The 20,101-nt window shown below is 39.9% G+C and overlaps 1 protein-coding gene across 10 annotated transcripts in view; it reads left to right on the top strand.

Moving 5' to 3' along the window:
- SLC29A1 (solute carrier family 29 member 1 (Augustine blood group)) overlaps window positions 1-20,101 on the top strand; it is a 93,952-nt gene that overhangs the window by 56,909 nt on the left and 16,942 nt on the right. For 8 of the 10 annotated variants that reach the window (XR_009156217.1, XM_058191677.1, XM_058191908.1 and 5 more), the window contains 3 exons: window positions 17,279-17,343; window positions 18,199-18,280; window positions 19,502-19,585. Coding sequence is in view for 9 of the 10 variants with exons in the window: in XM_058191677.1 (XP_058047660.1) it covers window positions 17,318-17,343; window positions 18,199-18,280; window positions 19,502-19,585 (192 nt within the window). In the remaining variant the exon portion in view is untranslated. Of the gene's footprint in view, window positions 1-13,138; window positions 13,195-17,278; window positions 17,344-18,198; window positions 18,281-19,501; window positions 19,586-20,101 lie in introns of all 10 variants that reach the window. The other 2 variants (XM_058191534.1, XM_058191833.1) reach the window with 1 other exon arrangement.

Here is a 20,101-nt window from a genome sequence, read left to right as displayed (position 1 = left end):
AAAATGAAGCACAACTCCCTTAAAACCTGCCTTGCTTAACAACAGAAATTTTGCGCTCGATTGTGGTGATAGGTTAAGAACTATTTGTTTAGATCAGGGGTCTCCAACCTTGGCAACTTTAAGCCTGGAGGATTTCAACCCCCAAAATCCCCCAGCCAGCAAAGCTTTGCTGGCTGGGGGATTCTGGGGGTTGAAGTCCTCCAGGCTTAAAGTTGCCAAGGTTGGAGACCCCTGGTTTAGATGAAAATTCTAATGCTAGAATAAGGGAAACTTGTGAGGCCTGGGAAGAAAGGCAAGAGTCTGGAGAAGAAGCTTGGTGAACTAAGAAGAATGTACTCAGATTTCATTTAGCCATAGGCTAACAGATCGCCATCATGAGCAACCAGCGAATTATGTGGAAGCCATCCTATACCCTTTAAGCTTCTCAGAGCAGTGTAATAGGTTTCAGTAGATAGAACCAAGGTGAAGGGAGAATTAGTTTACTTTCATAGGTTTAGAAGAAGGATGTGATCTGAACTCCAGTTCCACTTCTAGTTCCTGTTAAGAAGTTATTGTCCATCATAAAATAACTCTCTCTATAACACTATCTTAAGAGTGAATCTCTTCTACACAACCATTGCCTGCTAGTGCTAGTGCTGTTGCAGGTCAGATATCAGAAAAGGTGAACATTAGGAAACACACCAGGAGTAATATTTATTACAATAGTCCTTATGCTTATAGCACTGGTGACTGATGCTCTCGGTACACCCCAGTGAGCTGGGATTGCAGTGAGGCATGACTCACAAAAGGGTTGGTTTTCTTGGGCACGTTTCAGAGCCCTTTACCCACCCACCCCATCCAAGATTTGCTTAGTTTGGTGTCTGCAAAGGAAGCTTATATATTAGGATCTGAGTTCTTTGAGAGCCAAAATCAGCAGAAACCAGGTGACATGAATTCTAATCTTGCCTTAGGCATAAAACCAGAGCTGGGTAACCTTGGACCAGTTACATTCTCTTAGCCCTAGGAAGGAGGCATGGCAAACTACTTCTGAAAAACCTTGCCAAGGAAACTGCAGGAACAAGAAGTCTGAGAATCAGACATGATCGAACGGAAGAAGAAAAAAGAGTGTCTAGTACAGTGTTTCCCAACCTAAGCAACTTTTGAGATGTGTGGACTTCAATATCCAGAAAATCTCAGCCAGCCATGCTGGGAACAGTCCACACAACTTAAAATTGCTGGGGATGAGATAGACTGGGCTAGCGGGCATTGGATGCCTGTTAAGACAAAGGAGGGAAATAATTACTTAATTCAGGTCAGAATGTGAAGTTTGCTATCTCACAATATGTGAGAGTAAATTGGAAGAGCTAACTTGTTTAAGCAGCCTTTCTTCCATGTGTTAATTAAAAAATGAGGATCAAACAGAGGACAATGTAAAATAACAGTGTCCTATTTTTTTTAAGAATGTAATAATTAAACATTACTCAAATTTTGTTAATAATAATAATATCGACAGTGTGATAACAATATGCTTAAAAAGTAACCAAAAAATTGTAAGTAAAAATCCAGAATTGCCAACCTTTTTTTCCTTTCTAGCCACCAAATGCCAGTAAGAAAATGTGATTTGAGTTGCTTGATTTTGCAGAAAACTAATTGAGCAGGACATCTTTAAAGTCACTGAAGAGATTTATTTCCTATCCACAAGGCTATCATATGACAATGCTTAGTGTTTAGCAGTATATACTTGTTTCTAATTTAAGTGAAAACCAGAAGATGACAGGAAAAGAAGCTATAACTTTTGGCAAGCAACACATACGCCTAGCTGTGTGTGTGAGAGAGAAAAGATTAAATTAGCCTATTCAGGGGTTTCCCTTTTCATACATCAACACATGATGGATGAGAACAAGGATGGGTATATTAGTTTTACCCATCCATTGTTGTTCTGGAAAATCAGGATTTCTGCAAAAAGAGAAAATGCATAGGTACAAACAAAGTCTTGATACATAAATTATTTTTTTATGATCATGGAAAGTCATAATGCAAAGATGGACCTACCATTCTCATTTTTGCCTTTCAAACCCTCTTATTTCTCCATAAAAAACTGAATCCCCAATTAGAGCTAATGATTTCAGGAAAATGCTCTTAGCTTTCTCCAGCCTCCAAAATGGTTGCACTTCTTCTTCTTCTTCTTTTTTTACAACTTCTCTCTTAAATGACCCCACTACTACAAAAAAAACCTGACTAGGAAGGAATATATAACAATCTTCAGATATCTGAAGGGTTGTCACATAGGCAAAGGAACAGACAGTTTCTGTTGTGCCAGAGGAAGACCTGAATCAGTGCCTTAAAACTGCAAGAAGGAGGCTCAGGAGGAATGTCCTGACAATATGAGCTGTGAGCCAGTGAAACAGGCTGCCACATGATGTGAATTTGCCCCTTCTGTGAGACATGGACCATGCACTGACCATGGAATTGGACTAGATAACCTTAAAGACCCTTTCAAATCTATTATTCTTTGACTTTATAAAGTGTATTTTATAGCACCAATGACTGGTGGGGGAGGACTGTATATTCAAGTGTACCAGCATGGTTTAGAATTGCCACCCATAGGAATATGCATCCTTCTATTTGAGATCTTAATTAAAAATTGATTTTACATGGTGATTAATGGGATTTCTGATCTACACTAGGTAATTTTGAGCAAGTCATGGTTCTTTCTGGCAATATAGCAGAGAAGGTATTACGTGATGCCTAAAATTATCAGTGTCTGCATTTCTGGGTTGTGCCTTCTTCTCAAAGGGGCACTTGTTAGTGAGCTATCCCATGGATCCTGTCAAGAGCAGGTGGTTCAGCTTAGATTCCAAATCTGTTGATTCCTCAAAGGCATTCTGCAGGAACTCTTAGCACATGTAGCTTGTGCAGAGGCAACAAACTTCCCTGAACTCTGCATAGGTTTTATTTCAATGTTATTTTAAGATTAGAGGGGCTAAGGTCAGAGGGGTGGAGTCGTACATACCGATATTTATGCCTAATCCTGTCCACCCTCTCTGAGAAAGTATTATTTGACTCCTTTGTGTAGTGTTCGTAAGAAGCAGAATTAGAAATGGGATTATTTTAGATCAGGGGTCTCCAGCTTGGCAGCTTTAAGACTTGGGAAATTTTGAAAAGTGAGATTATAAAAGCCCAGTCTAGCACAATACCAATGAAGAAGAAAAATAATAGATCTCAAAAGAAACCAGCATGGATGCATAAAGAACTATCTGACAAACTGAAAGACAAAAAGGACAAATATAAAAAGTGGAAAGAGGGGCAAATAACTAAGGCAGAATATCAGCAAATAGCAAACAGATCCAGGAAACTACAGACCTAACAGCCTGACCTCAATACCGGGGAAGATTCTGGAAAAGATAATCAAGCAACGAATCACCGAACACCTAGAAGCAAACAAAGTAATGACCAAAAGCCAACATGGGTTTGTCAAAAACAGATCATGCCAGACTAATCTTATTGCATTCTTTGACAAAGTGACAAAATTAGTAGACCAGAGGAATGCTGTTGATATAATTTACTTGGACTTCAGTAAAGCATTTGATAAAGTAGATTATAACCTACTACTAGATAAAGTAGAAAAATGTGGGTTAGACAGCACCACCACCAGATGGATCCGTAACTGGCTGACCAACCGCACTCAACGTGTAGTCCTCAACGGAACTACATCCACATGGAGGGAAGTATGCAGTGGAGTACCCCAAGGCTCTGTTTTAGGCCCAGTACTCTTCAACATCTTCATCAATGACTTGGACGAGGGGATAGATGGGGAACTCATCAAATTTGCAGATGACACCAAGCTGGCAGGAATAGCCAACACTCCAGAAGATAGGCTCAAATTACAGAAAGATCTTGACAGACTTGAACATTGGGCGCTATCTAACAAAATGAAATTCAACAGTGAAAAAAGTAAGGTTCTACATTTAGGCAAAAAAACCCAAAATGCACAGGTTATATATGTATTTGTGGTACCTTGCTCAATAGTTGTACCTGTGAGAGGGATCTTGGAGTCCTAGTGGACAACCATTTAGATATGAGCCAGCAGTGTGCAGCTGCTAAGAAGACAACACAGTTCTGGGCTGCATAAACAGAGGGATAGAATCAAGATCACGTGAAGTGTTAGTGCCACTTTATAATGCCTTGGTAAGGCCACACTTGGAATATTGCATTCAGTTTTGGTCGCCACGATGTAAAAAAGATGTTGAGACTCTAGAAAGAGTGCAGAGAAGAGCAACAAAGATGATTAGGGGACTGGAGGATAAAACATATGAAGAACGATTGCAGGAACTGGGTATGTCTAGTTTAATGAAAAGAAGGACTAGGGGAGACATGATAACAGTGTTCCAATATCTCAGGGGCTGCCACAGAGAAGTGGGAGTTGGGCTGTTCTCCAAAGCACCTGAGGGTAGAACAAGAAGCAATGGGTGGAAACTGATCAAGGAAAGAAGCAACTTAGAACTAAGGAGAAATTTCCTGACAGTTAGAACAATTAATAAGTGGAACGACTTGCCTTCAGAAGTTGTGAATGCTCCAACACTGGAAATTTTTAAGAAAATGTTGGATAACCATCTGTCTGAGATGATGTAGGGTTTCCTGCCTGGGCAGGGGGTTGGACTAGAAGGCCTCCAAGGTCCCTTCCAACTCTGTTGTTATTATTATTATATTATTATACTTGTGGACTTCAACTCCCAGCAAAGCTGGCTGAGGAACTCTGGGAGTTGAAGTCCACAAGTCTTAAAGTTGCCAAGGTTGGAGACCCCTGCTTTAGATGTTAAAAAGTTAGACAACGTGAAAAAAGACCCTTACCATTTGCTTGGCTAGTAAGGTCTAATTACATATGTTGTTAATTTCAGACATTATCTTGTGTAGAACTGTCCTGGGTAGAATTTCTTCTCTGATGGATGAGTGTGATGGATCTAGTTCTCTGATGGATGAGAACTAGAGGTCGGGGAGAAGGGTACAAACAACCAATTAATCTTTTGGATTTTGGCTGTTGTTTCTAAGGGAAATCTGGTTCCAGTTGATATTTGGTGTGGCAGAGACTTTTTGAAGATTGAGGAATAGCCACTTCCTGAAAAATTGGGTGTTGACTTGATTATAATGTTTATAACATGATTATAATGTCAACATGATTATAATGTCCAGAGGCTCTTAAGTTTATACCATTCTAAGGGAAAGAATGTAAATACCCAAAGGCCTATTCTGAATGTTTATATGAAGGTGTAAAGGTAACGAGCCCATGCAAACTGGCCCAGCATACTACAGACCTAACAGCCTGACCTCAATACCGGGAAGATTCTGGAAAAGATAATCAAGCAACGAATCACCGAACACCTAGAAGCAAACAAAGTAATAACCAAAAGCCAACATGGGTTTGTCAAAACAGATCATGCCAGACTAATCTTGTTGCATTCTTTGACAAAATGACAAAATTAGTAGACCAGAGGAATGCTGTTGATATAATTTACTTGGACTTCAGTAAAGCATTTGATAAAGTAGACCATAACCTACTACTAGATAAAGTAGAAAATGTGGGTTAGACAGCACCACCACCAGATGGATTCGTAACTGGCTGACCAACCGCACTCAACGTGTAGTCCTCAACGGAACTACATCCACATGGAGGGAAGTATGCAGTGGAGTACCCCAAGGCTCTGTTTTAGGCCCAGTACTCTTCAACATCTTCATCAATGACTTGGACGAGGGGATAGATGGGGAACTCATCAAATTTGCAGATGACACCAAGCTGGCAGGAATAGCCAACACTCCAGAAGATAGGCTCAAATTACAGAAAGATCTTGACAGACTTGAACATTGGGCGCTATCTAACAAAATGAAATTCAACAGTGAAAAAAGTAAGGTTCTACATTTAGGCAAAAAAACCCAAAATGCACAGGTTATATATGTATTTGTGGTACCTTGCTCAATAGTTGTACCTGTGAGAGGGATCTTGGAGTCCTAGTGGACAACCATTTAGATATGAGCCAGCAGTGTGCAGCTGCTGCTAAAGAAGACAACACAGTTCTGGGCTGCATAAACAGAGGGATAGAATCAAGATCACGTGAAGTGTTAGTGCCACTTTATAATGCCTTGGTAAGGCCACACTTGGAATATTGCATTCAGTTTTGGTCGCCACGATGTAAAAAAGATGTTGAGACTCTAGAAAGAGTGCAGAGAAGAGCAACAAAGATGATTAGGGGACTGGAGGATAAAACATATGAAGAACGATTGCAGGAACTGGGTATGTCTAGTTTAATGAAAAGAAGGACTAGGGGAGACATGATAGCAGTGTTCCAATATCTCAGGGGCTGCCACAGAGAAGTGGGAGTTGGGCTGTTCTCCAAAGCACCTGAGGGTAGAACAAGAAGCAATGGGTGGAAACTGATCAAGGAAAGAAGCAACTTAGAACTAAGGAGAAATTTCCTGACAGTTAGAACAATTAATAAGTGGAACGACTTGCCTGCAGAAGTTGTGAATGCTCCAACACTGGAAATTTTTAAGAAAATGTTGGATAACCATCTGACTGAGATGGTGTAGGGTTTCCTGCCTGGGCAGGGGGTTGGACTAGAAGGCCTCCAAGGTCCCTTCCAACTCTGTTGTTATTATTATTATATTATTATACTTGTGGACTTCAACTCCCAGCAAAGCTGGCTGAGGAACTCTGGGAGTTGAAGTCCACAAGTCTTAAAGTTGCCAAGGTTGGAGACCCCTGCTTTAGATGTTAAAAAGTTAGACAACGTGAAAAAAGACCCTTACCATTTGCTTGGCTAGTAAGGTCTAATTACATATGTTGTTAATTTCAGACATTATCTTGTGTAGAACTGTCCTGGGTAGAATTTCTTCTCTGATGGATGAGTGTGATGGATCTAGTTCTCTGATGGATGAGAACTAGAGGTCGGGGAGAAGGGTACAAACAACCAATTAATCTTTTGGATTTTGGCTGTTGTTTCTAAGGGAAATCTGGTTCCAGTTGATATTTGGTGTGGCAGAGACTTTTTGAAGATTGAGGAATAGCCACTTCCTGAAAAATTGGGTGTTGACTTGATTATAATGTTTATAACATGATTATAATGTCAACATGATTATAATGTCCAGAGGCTCTTAAGTTTATACCATTCTAAGGGAAAGAATGTAAATACCCAAAGGCCTATTCTGAATGTTTATATGAAGGTGTAAAGGTAACGAGCCCATGCAAACTGGCCCAGCATATAACAATAACATATTAATGATAAATGAGCCAGCCTGGCAGTTGGTGTAACAACTTTGATATTTTCAATGTGGCACCCGCAGTTTATATCAGCAGAAAGGACAAACCTCTTTCCCTCTGAGATTAATTTAAATTTTATGTTGTTGTAATTTTTTTTCTTTTAGTTATACTTAAATCTAAACAGTTAAATACAAATTGCTCTGAGTTTCTGATTTACTCTTTCATCAATTCCTTTTACTAGTTTCTAGTCCTTGCTGGTTATAAAAGAAGTTTTAGTGGATGTACATGGTTGCGTTAGCTCAATGAATTTAAATCATTGTAAGCAGTGGTGAAATCTGAACTGGTTTGCCTCTGGTTCGCTGGCTGTGCATGCGCGCTGGGTGCCAAATCTGCACTGTGCATAGTATGTGCGAAAAGGAGGCTTGGGAAGGTAAGCAGAACAGCGAGGGGGGGGGATCAGCTGGGCCGTGTGATTTAGATTCACTAGAAAGCAGGATTTCCTTCTTTCTAGTGATTTTAAATTGTGCAGCACAGCTGATCGTTGGAAATACCGGTTCAGAGGAACCGGTAGCATTTTTTTTTACTACTGGTTCGCCCGAACTGGTAGTTTTTATCACCACCGATTGTAAGTAAGGAAATTATCACAAAAATGTTTTTATTGAATATTGCTGTCATTTACAATGTTAGGTCTTATAAGATTGCAGTAAAACCGTCAGTAATGGGGCCAATTTCCATGGCTAATGAAAATAAGTTTTTCTGTAAAGGGATGATCATTCAGTCCATTTTTCTGTATAGATTTATCTATACTTGCAATTATTAGGTGCTAAATAAATTCAACTACATCCAAGCTTCATTTGAATCATGCTTTAGACCAGAGTCCCCCAACCTTTCCAGCCTTATTGAATGGGGGTAAGGAAGGGATGGTTCCGTGTGAGCGGTGGGCAAGCACACATGCCCGGAGCTCCATTTGCACAAGCAGCGAGCACACACGCCCCCTACTCGCACAAATAGAGCTACACTTGCCCTCCGCTTGTACATAAGGAGCTGCGTGTGCGGTCACTGCTTACACAAGTAGAGCTGTGGGTGCCTGCCATTTCCACAGCCTAGTTCCAAATAGACTGTGGTCTGGTACTGGGTCATGGCCCAGAGGTTGGGGACCCCTCCTTTAGACAACTTCCCCCAATTCCATGTATCAGTTATAACGCAGAATAGAAATGTAATAAAACAGTACCCTCCTTTTACATCCATTTCATTCAGAAGCGGTTCTCACTGGTTGCTCCAGTGTTCACACTTCAGAAGATAATAGCTGCATATGGAGGATATCAAGGGGGAAAAAAGATGAACACAGTTTGAGTTTTAGTCAGATAGTTCCCCCTCATTTGTTGGACTACAAAGCAACTACCTACATGCGAGCTGGAAACTTACAGAAATTAAAGCCAGACATATCCATGATGTTCCAAAGGTAGACCATGTTATGATGGTGACGCTACAGATGGTTAGTTTGGGATTCAGTCATCTTTGACAATAGATTTGAAAGGCTAGCTTTGAGCTGGATAGGTACAGGGTTAAGCTCTTTGTGAAGCAACTGTTCTTTGATAAAGCAGTGTGCTTGTGTTTCTTGAATATCAGCAAACTACAAGGGAGTGTCTTGACATAATGTACCATATTTTTCTGAGTATAAGACACACCTTTTTTTCCTCCTAAAAGTGGGTGAAACTTTAAGTACATCTTATAGACTGAATACGGGTGTTTTCGGCTTCCCAAACCCTCCGCACATCACATTTTCACCCTCCCGGTCCCCAGAAGCACTCTGCAGTGCTCTGCACAGCCCGTTTTAGTCAAAAACGGGCCCATTTTTGGGCTCCCAAGCCTTCTATGTGTCACATTTTTGCCCTCCCTGGTTCCCAGAAGCACTTTCCAGGCCAAAAATGGGTGTGATTTTGGTGAAAACGGGCACCTTTTGGCGAAAATGCCCCGGCAGAATGCTTCTGGGGGCCTGGGAGGGCGAAAATCTGACTTGCAGAGGCTAAAACCTTTTTTTTTTCTTATTTTCCTCCTGTAAATTTAGGTGTGTCTTATAGTCCGAAAAATACAGTGTTATAGGTTAATTTACCTAAAATGAAAAAGAGTCTTGATTGTCAAACAAAGCAATTGTTATAAAATTCTTCCTGTATTGCTTTCCTTTACTTTTATTGTGTGTTTTCCCCAACAAACTTTAGAATGAGGTCAATGAAGGCAACTATGATAGCTCTAGAGCAGAGAATATCAGCTTAGATAATACAGGGAAAGGAAAAAAGGGAGAAAGAGACAGGAAAAGCCAAGTTCCAAGATCTTTGAAGATCCTTTGGGGCTCCTTTCAGACAAAATGATGGTATCTCCATATTTCAGGAACACAGTTAAAACAAGTGAAGCAGGAGCATAAACCTAAAAGGGCAAAGTAAAGAAGTCCCCTTAGTGTGTAGCTGCTGATTGAACTGCTTGTCTAATGTTGTTGGTTGGGGTTTGCAATGTGTTAAGGTAGATAAACGTTTATCAAAGGTCGAAGTTTTTTAAAAAGGTACAAAACATAATTTCACCCGTGTCTGCTGAAAAGTAAGCCCTAGTTGTTTTCACTGGAACTTGATCCAAGATAAATTATATGTAAGACTTCACTCTACGATTATACTTGTGTAATATGGCTCTATTGATAAGTAATGACCAGTAAAGAGTAGTTATACAAAGTAGCTTGCATCTCATGTATTCAAACTGCTCTGTAGATGTTTCAGACTAAGACAAACGATGGAATTGTATAGTACTGAATTTTAAAATTCATACATTTGAAAACAGCCCATATCCAACTTGTTTTATTTGAATTATTATAGTTTATATATCAGTTTAGGATCCAAACAACTAATTGGATTCCCATTATTGATATATTTGATATATGGCAGATACTTTTAGCACTCTTAATTCAATTATGGGATATATATATCTTTGTACACTATCATTGCACAATAAAATAATTATTTTAAGCCAATCCTTTTCATAATATCTTCAATTCAGAATACAAAACTCCTGTCTTCTATAGATTTTATGGACATTTTATAAACACTTTAAATAAATTTTACCCCGCTAAAATATGGCTAATTGATATCTGAAATAAACTGTGCCATTTCTTCGATCATCTGTGAATATCATGGCTGGTTTTGTGATCTGCAGTTCCATCTTCTGACTAAGAATATTCTTAGGAATCAAGATGATTTATTATTATGGCTGGTTGCACAGTCAGTGAAATACTTTAGACTGGATTTGGCATTTTTATCCACCCTTCGAGTCCTTCCCAAGGATCTGGGATAGCAAATGTTGCTGTTAGATAATGTCAAAAATATTGCAGGATGTAAGCTGTTCTAGATAAACCAGAATTGTCTTCTAGCCAAGTGGAGAGTCTTTAAAAATCCAAAGTGACCTCCTAGGCGAGAGTCGTGGCTTCTCTGTAGTATAGGCAGCCGCATAGCGATGGGTACATAAATCTTGGTTCCCTTCCAGGGTATTCCATCCCTTAAGGTGAGGTCTGGCAAGTTTTCTTTAAACCAAGCATCGTCAGTGAGTGCTGATTTTAATTCCGCTAGTAGTTTATTTGGTGGGATGTTAGTACCACGGCGTGATCGCGGTCAAGTAAGTGCTTGGCTGGCCGGTTCGCTGTCAGGAATCATCGCATGTATTACCTCTTCGCGTTGGCTGTCAAATTGCGGTTTCCTAGATAGGGCGTCAGCCAGTAGATTTTGGTCGCCGGGGATGTATTTGAGGGTGAAATGGAACCGTTTGAAAAACTGAGCCCATCGAACTTGTTTGGGAGAAAGCTTTCGAGGGGTTTTTAAGTATTTGAAGTTTTTGTGGTCCGTCCACACCTCGAATGGTTCCTTTCCCCCTTCAAGGAAGTGTCTCCAGGAGAGGAGTGCCCAGCGCACTGCAAAGGCTTCCTTTTCCCAAACTGCCCATCTGCGTTCAATGTCCGTCAGTTTTTTAGACACGTACGCGCAGGGCATAAGATTGTTGTATTCCGTTGTAATAAGACAGCGGCTACTGCTACATCACTTGCATCAGCTTGGACCACAAAAGGTTTATTTGGATCCGGGTGTTGAAGAATTGGTTCCATCGAGAATAGGCGTTTCAGGTGTTCAAAGGAACGTTGGCAGTCCATTGTCCAAGGTAAGGGTTGGTTAGGTTTGGGTTTGGCGGGTAATGGCCCAGTATTTAGCAATTCTGTTAATGGTAGAGCTACTTCTGCGAAAGAAAGAATGAATTTGCGGTAAAAATTTGCGAATCCCAAGAAACTTTGAAGTTGCTTACGTGTGCGTGGCGGTTGCCAATCAGCGAGAAAATTAGCAAAACTCTTCGTGAAACACATCTACAGACTGCATGGAGTTCCTAAAACGATAATATCCGACAGGAGTGTTCAATTCACAGCCAAGTTCTGGAGGGAGTTCCTACAGTCCATTGGGTCATCTCAAGGACTTAATTCTGGGTTCCATCCGGAGACTAATGGGGCAGCTGAAAAATTGAACTTGATGGTGGAACAATACATACGGTGTTATGTAAATTACCAACAAGAAAACTGGTCAGATTTGTTACCATTTGCAGAGGTCGCATATAATAATGCTGTACACAGCAGCACGGGGTTAACCCCTTTTCAAGTAACCACCGGCATGGACTTCGTTCCAATGCCTGAACTCCCCGTGCAACCCCCCACTTCCGTTTCCCTAACGGACTGGATGAATTCGTTGAAAAAAGGTTGGGAAAATACAAAAAAGGCCTTAGCTGTGACAGCTCGGAATTACAAAGCCCAAGCTGACAAACACCGTTCCCTTCAACCCCCTTTTCGCATTGGAGATAAAGTCTTTTTATCTACTAAGTATCTGAGGTTGAGAATACCCAGCAGAAAATTTGGTCCAAAATTTTTGGGTCCTTTCCCCATTGTAAAAATTATTAATCCCGTTACCGTCCAACTCAAGCTCCCTCGAATGTTGGGGAAAATACACCCGGTATTCCATACCAGCTTATTAAAACCTGCTAGACAGTCTGGTCTGAGACCTCAACCTGCCGCTCCCCCACCACCCTTGATAATCCAAGGTGAAACCCACTATGAAATCAAGAAAATCCTTGACTCTAGACTATACAGAGGTCAATTACAATATTTAGTCCACTGGAAGGGATATCCATTATCTGAATCTACTTGGGTCAAAAGTTGGAAAGTAAATGCGGACAATTTGATTAAACAATTTCACGACACTTTCCCTGACAAACCTAAAAAACCTCTTGGAGGGGGGAGAGGGGTGTAGAAGGGAAGTGTGGACCACTGACACTCTTCTTTATTAATTCTTTGTTTTCTTTCCTAGGATATAGCTTCTTTTCCAAGGGGGGACACCTGTCAGGCCTGGAAACCATACTAGACTTTAGGGTTCCAGACGCTGCCACATTTTTCCCCTGAGGGGAAGAAGGGGGGTTGAGGGGTATGGTAACATTCTTCAAGCGGTCAAGGTCGGATGGTGTTCACATCTGCAGGAGGAATGGCGAGAAGATATTCAAATGAACTGGGAGAACATGGGACCATGTGACCAGCAAAGGGGTTAGGGGGGTGGGACTCTTGGGGTTTGTATAACTGGGAAAAGAATCCGGAAGTTCAATTTTGGAATTTCACTCATCGTGTGCCAGTTTCCTCATGCTAATAAAGAACTGTGAAAGACAGTGGCTTCTGAGTTTTTTTTATGCAGAAGAGGTTTTTCTGGAACCTTGACAGCTGCCTTTTGCAATTGACCAATGGTAATTTTGTCGATGATTAAATTCAAAGCTATTGAGGTTTTGGGATTGCATCCAAGGTGCCTAATAACTGTGGCTTTTTTTGTTTTGCCATAATTCTATTTGTTATAGGTCCTTATATTCTGTGATCTTCACCAGTTCTTTCTGTTGTAGTCTGCTGTCTTCAGGTACTACCATTAGACTAACTTTTTTGTCTTTCTTATTGACAATGGTTAAACCTGGGTGGTATGTGACAGATGCTTGTTTGTTTGAATTCTAAAGTCCAAAAGCACTTTATCTTCTTCATTTTTGATTACTTCATCTATTTTGTGGTTCCACCAGTTCTTGCTTACAGGTAAACAGTATTTTTGCAGATATTCTGATACACCATTGATACTACTTTACCATGCCATTGTTTGCAATCAGTTTGTGCAAATCTTCTTGCAGCACCTAATTAGGTGGTCCACTGTTTCTTCAGCTTCTTTGCAAAGATTCCAATTGCTGCCTGTTGCTTTCTTTCCAATTCTGGTTTTGTATACATTTGTTCCTAAAGGTTGGTCTTGTGCACTCAGAATTATTCCCTCTGACTCTTTCTTCAACATTTCTCCTCTTAGCCATTCCCAAATCTTGTTATCCATTTTACCTGCTGTTTTTTTTTTTAATGTACTGGCCATGCAATACTATGCCTTGCCACATCTCTTTACTATTTTTTATTTGGTCTTTCTTGTAGGCCAGTTTAGGGTCTCTCCAGCATTTAGTAAGTTATCCTAGAGCAGTGGTTAACCAACTGGTGGTCCACGTGAAAATTTTGGTGGTCCACAGAAAGATTATTTGCATTTTTATATTGCACTAAATGCTATTTATCTTTAAAAAAAATTCATATTAGTGGTCCGCGGGATTTAAAATTATGAATTTGTTGGTCCCTGAGGTCTGAAAGGTTGGTGACCCCTGTCCTTCAGTATTGTACTTGCTTCTGTGCATCTTCTTCACTAACCTTCAGATATCCTTCTAATGCCCTTTTTTTCTTTTTCAACTGTCTGGTGTATTTGCAACATTCCATGCCTACCTGTTTTCCTTGGCAAGTAGAATCTGTCAACATTGCTGCATTGATGAAGTCCATCATTCATTGTCATTGCTTTTCTTGTATTCTTATCCAAGGTTTTTAATTCTGCTTGAGTTCAGTCCACTATTCCAGCCATTTATCTAATGACTGGAATTCCCTCATGCTTCATTGTGCAAGGCATAGAATAGAATAGAATAGAATTTTATTGGCCAAGTGTGATTGGACACACAAGGAATTTGTCTTGGTGCATATGCTCTCAGTGTACATAAAAGAAAAGATACGTTCATCAAGGTACAACATTTACAACACAAGGCATCTGTTTGCTTTGGGTCTCTTGTTTGCATTTGAGGTCTACTTCTCTGATGGATTATAATCTTCTTCCACCTTTCCAACCTCCTCAATTCTACAGGTAATCCTTGATCTATAACCGCAGTTAGGATCACATTTCTGCTTGTAAGTGGTTATAGTCATAAGCTGAAGTACTGGACCCAATTTTTTGACATTTTTGTGGTAATCGTTAAGTGAATCACCACATGCATCTCAGCTATTTTTGAGGATGTTTTTGCATAACAACTACTTTCCAGTTCAGAGAAAATAGTTGGCAGTAACTCTTGGAAGCAGTTTTTGCAGGAACTGCCATAGTTCTGCTGCCGTCACAAAAACAAATGAGAGAATGATTTGATCAAGGAATATGTCAGCAAATGTTGTAAGCAGAATTTAGCTACATAATAGACAATAAATATTTAAACTATCCATTATACAGAGTGACAGGTTGTTATGGGCATAAATCCAGAACCCTGCACAGTTTGGGAAATATGCTTGTGGAAACTGGTGACAATGGATTTCCTGGTTGTTTTTGGCACTTTTAAAAATTCATTCCAAAGAAAGTTGTGTAAGTTGCGATATTGTCAGAATAGAGAAAAACAAGATTTGGATAAGATTATTGGAGAGATATTCTTAATTGTTAAATGTTTCTTATTTATATGTTCCTCATTAGGTTCCCTTTCATCTTCCTTTATTCTCACTTCTTCAGAGTTAAATAATTTCCCCCCTTTTTTGCTTGCTTTCATTTTAGCACTAGAAAAGATTGTCAAACAATGTGTCTCCCAATTGTTAGAAAAGAATGACTCTGTGTTATTCTAACTAATCTCAACTACTCAATTTAGACGAATTAAATTAGGAATGAAGGGTTGGTTTTTTAAAAATTTCTAGATATGCCACGTTTGAGAGGATTGCCTAACATCTTTAATGACTTCAATACTTCTGAATAATAGGCCAGATTCAGCAAGATGATGTTTGGTAGGTATGAGTATAGGATACAGTCCATTTGAATAAGGACGGTCAAATTTACAGGCACAGGATTGCAAAATTGGCTTGATTGCTTATTAAAAATGTACCTTTTTTCATTTTTCTTTTTTTCTGCATTTTTAGGCCCTCCTTTTTGTTTTATTCTGAAAAGCTTTGATGGAAAGAAATTCTTAATTCCTCAAATTGAAATAATAGAGGGGACTTAGTAAGACAGTAAGATTCTGTCCTCTAATAGGAAGAAAGAGGCAGAAATAATGGTTTTTAATCTCAGAACAGATAATGTTGTAGCCTTGCTAATCCTTCCTATGTTCCTGACGTTGATGAACTTTCTCTATCCCATCAATGCTAGACTCAGCATCTTTTATGGTGCTGAATTTTCAGTCCTATATGGGAGTAGGGAAATCATATTTACTTACTCTTCCTGACCAGATATGATATTTCAGACCCTACTCTGCTGGGAGCCCCTAGATCAGCTCTCCAGAGCCTAAGCTTTATTCTGAAACTTAGAAAGTACTACTTCGTTCTGTTTCCTTCTCATGGGTAATTCTCTGCCTAAAATAAGCTCAGCAACCCAAAACATAATGTATTGTCAAGAATATTTAGCATTTGCTTCCTTCAGAATACAACCAGGGTATATGTGCCATCACATTGGTGTTGATTCTTAGAAACCATAGATAGATAATCTCCAGGAAGATGTGGCCCCAACCTGATTACACAAGCAGTATAGCCTAGATATTTTTCTGTGTGGTACATTTTGTCATATTTCTAGGAAACTCTGACAATATTAGTTGTTGTTCCATGTTACTATGTATACAAGGTCCCAGATCCTAGGTTCTGATGTCATGTTTTCTGTGTGAATAGCCTAGAAGCGTTTGGGGGTTCCAATAGTGAAGCCTTTTCAAATAGTTAATAAAACTGACAAATTCTCCTCAGTACCAAAATCAGACAGTTCTAGAACATTAAAATCAGGTATTGAGCCAGAGCAATTAAACTAATTTAGGAGAACCTTAGACGAATTAAATTAGTTTCATTTTCTTAAAATGGAAAGTCCCGTCCCCATCCCCACCCCCACCCCAATCTCATGGTATAAATCAGTGGTGGGTTGCTACCGGTTTGCCCAGGTTTGGGAGAACTGGTAGCAGCGGCGGGAGGCTCCCCTCACCCACACAGATATCATCAAAAACGCTCTGCGCATGCACAGAAGCACCACGCGCTTGCAAAGCTCCCAATAGCAAACCAGTAGTGAAGAAAATTGAAACCCACTACTGGTATAAATGATAATATATTGTAAGCAATTTATTAACTGAAGGTTTAAGCAAAAATTAGGTCCATACTACATTTTTTGACATCAGTATATGCACAGTGAAGTATATATTTTCTAAAATTACTGTGTTTAAATTATATTATCTTTATTATTTCTCAGCACATAAACTATCAGTACACTAAAGCCTTTGTTTGTGATCATAAATACTATAACTCTTTTGGAACTTGTCATGGTTCATGATTCATTTCATTTTTTATTACTTTTCAAAACTTTGTTGTCTAATGCAAAGCGTCGCTCCTAAGTATAACCTCTCTTTTCTTACACAGCCTCTGAGTCTGACTTATCTCAGAAACTTTCTTAGAAATGAAATGGTACATATTTACAGTCTTGTTTGTAAGTGTGTTAAACTACTTAAAGGAGGAAAGTTAGCAGAGAATATCTATTACTGGCCCAACTAGGCTGAGAAATCTTGTCCCCCCCCCCCCACTTTTTAAACCAACATATATGGTATTTATTGTACTTCTGCAGATAATTTCCATTCTGATTATTTCTTAATCTTGTTTCTTGACTCCATGAATTATCCTATCTCTTCCTCTTAAATTAATTACTTTTCTCTTCCCCTTTGTTTCCCTTTTAGGTGACCAACAGCGACATAAAACAATTCTAAAGTGCCGTTATGACAGGCAGTATTCCCCAAGACAGGTACAGTAGTTCTATAGTGAGATAAAAAAAGTGTTGTTTTACTCATGAAAAAGTACACGCACGTCACGTGAATGCAGAGCATACTGTTTGCTAAACACTAAATCAAGTGTCACTAAATTGCAGTTGTGGGCATCTGTTGGTGCCCTACTGTCCTGACAAGGATCATTTGTGGTATCTGCTATGGGGGTCACCCTTTTTTTTCTAGCATTTTTTCTAGATATCTAGAACCAGATATCTAAACCTTGGCGTTGTTGCAGATTTAGCAAATATTTGACAATCAGGGAAAATCTTTTTTACTTTGTCAGTCTGGTACTAGAACTTTTTTTCAAGGAGCACAATTACGAGTTCTCCTTTCTTGTTCATTGTTTTTCTCTGAGACTTTTGTGAACTTGCATAACCCTTGTAAGTATTTGTAGTTTCCTTGTGTGGTTTATTCTGTTATTGTGAAATATTTTTTAGTTTGAGGCCATTTATTTAATAGCTTAAATAATATTTTAAGACTGCTTTTGTCTTTACTGTGTCTTTATTTTTAACTTCTATTTTACACTGCTCGAGGATATGGATGATGTATGGATGATGTGACACATAGGTATTGTTGAGTTCTTGGTGCTCTCTGAGCTTGGTGTCTGTTTGCAGATGTTTCATAACCCAGTTAGATAGAATCATCAGTATGAGTGATGATTATGTTACCTATATGGGTAATGAAACGTCTGTGAGCAAACAGCTAAGCTAAGAGAGCAGCAAGAACTCCACGGTTCAACCCAAAGTTATATGCATTCTCTTCTATTGGAGACAGACATGAATCACCTCACTCTGTCATGTTTAGTGTTCATTAATCAACCTTATTTTTTACAGATATAAGGCTGTTTGGCTCATCTTTTTCATACTTGGTCTTGGGACGCTCTTGCCATGGAATTTTTTCATGACAGCTTCAGAGGTAAGTTAAGGGTGTACGTGCATAATTTATACCTGGTTCCAGACCAATACCACTGTGCCCATACCACTGATTCCCAGATTGTATGGTTCCACTAAATTTATATTATAAGTTGGAAAATCTTACATTGACCTTTGCTGAAAACACAGTTCAGGTAGTTCTTGATTTACCGCCATTCATTTAATGACCATTTGACGTTAAAATGGCATTAGAAAAAGTTTATTATTTTTTTTTAACTTGAATTTATATCCCGCCCTTCTCCGAAGACTCAGGGCGGCTTACATTGTGTTAAGCAATATGACCATTTTTCACACTTATGACCATTGCAGCATCTCCATGGTCATGTAATCAAAATTCAGATGCTTGGCAACTGGCTCATATTTATGATGGTTGCAGTGTCCTGGGATAATGTGATCCCCTTTTGCAAACTTCTGACAAGCAAAATCAATCAGGAAGCCAAATTCACTTAATGACCACAGTGATTTACTTAACCACTGTGGCAAAAAACATAAAATGGGGCAAAACTCACTTAACAACTGTCTCAGCAACAGAAACTTTGGGCTAAATTGTGGTCATAAGACAAAGGACTACCTGTAATCCTTTTTATTTTAATGGGAGTTCAGTGCAACTAACCCACTCTCTGTTACTCTGTGCCAGGGGTGTCAAACTGAATTTCATTGAGGGCCGCATCAGAGTTGTGTTTGACCTTGGGGGCTGGGGTGGGCGTGGCCAGAGTGGGCATGGCCAGCTCAGCGTCACTCATGTCGGGGGGTGCCTGGGATGGCCCAAGGATTCTGCCAGCGAAAATGGGCTACCGAGCTGTGTTTTCGGCTGCAATGGCCTTCTGCAACCTCTGCCAGCGAAAGCGAAGTTCAGGAGTGCCACACGCACACACGGCCCTCCCGAGCTCTGTTTTTGCTGGCAGAGGCACTGCGGGCCGGTCCTTTGCTGTTTCCAGATCTAAGCACCCCGAGGGCCGGATCTGGAACTTCAGACCTTGAGTTTGACACCCCTGCTCTATGCAATTTATGTAACTGATAATTTTTAGCCCATTTTCTGTCTTCATAACGATTAAAAGTACTGGAGAAATGTGACTCTTTTATACCTGCACATGAAAGGCAGAATTCTTCTGTGTGAACTACTTGGGAAATAAAAGAAAAAGTGCTAGATGTTGGAATTGTTTTCCTTCATTGGTTTGTCTGACCAATTCTCTGTTTCCTGTAGTACTTTATCGACCGCCTGAAGGATTCTCACAGCAATGTATCATTGTTGGAGTCCCATGCCAATGTGAACGTCACAGGAAAAGAGGTAGTTTCTCTCCAACATTTGCATTCAACCAAGTGAATTCAAGGGGGATGTTTGTGAATTGTGCAAAGCAGCTGTGCTTGATTTTGAATCCCTCTATTAGGGCAGGTAATTGGAATGGGTCAGCAGTTCCAAACTGTACACTTTGGTAGCTGCAAGGGGGACTAGGTTTCAAAAATTAGATGTATCTTTGTTTTTGTTATTAGTTGCGAAGTCGTGTCTGACCCATCGCGACCTCATGGACAACGTTCCTCCAGGCCCTCCTATCCTCTACCTTCCCCCGGAGTCCATTTAAGCTCATGCCTACTGCTTCAGTGACTCCATCCAGCCACCTCATTCTCTGTCGTCCCCTTCTTCTTTTGCCCTCAATCTTTCCCAGCATTAGGCTCTTCTCCAGTGAGTCCTTCCCTCTCATTAGGTGGCCAAAGTATTTCAGTTCCATTTTCAGGATCTGGCCTTCTAAAGAGCAGTCAGGGTTGATCTCCTCTAGGACTGATTTGTTTGTTCGCATATATGTAT

The sequence above is a fragment of the Ahaetulla prasina genome, chromosome 1, assembly GCF_028640845.1.
Source record: "Ahaetulla prasina isolate Xishuangbanna chromosome 1, ASM2864084v1, whole genome shotgun sequence".
NCBI lineage: Eukaryota > Metazoa > Chordata > Lepidosauria > Squamata > Colubridae > Ahaetulla > Ahaetulla prasina.
The sequence above is the reverse complement of the archived record's forward strand: the minus strand, read 5'-3'. Positions and strand labels throughout refer to the sequence as shown.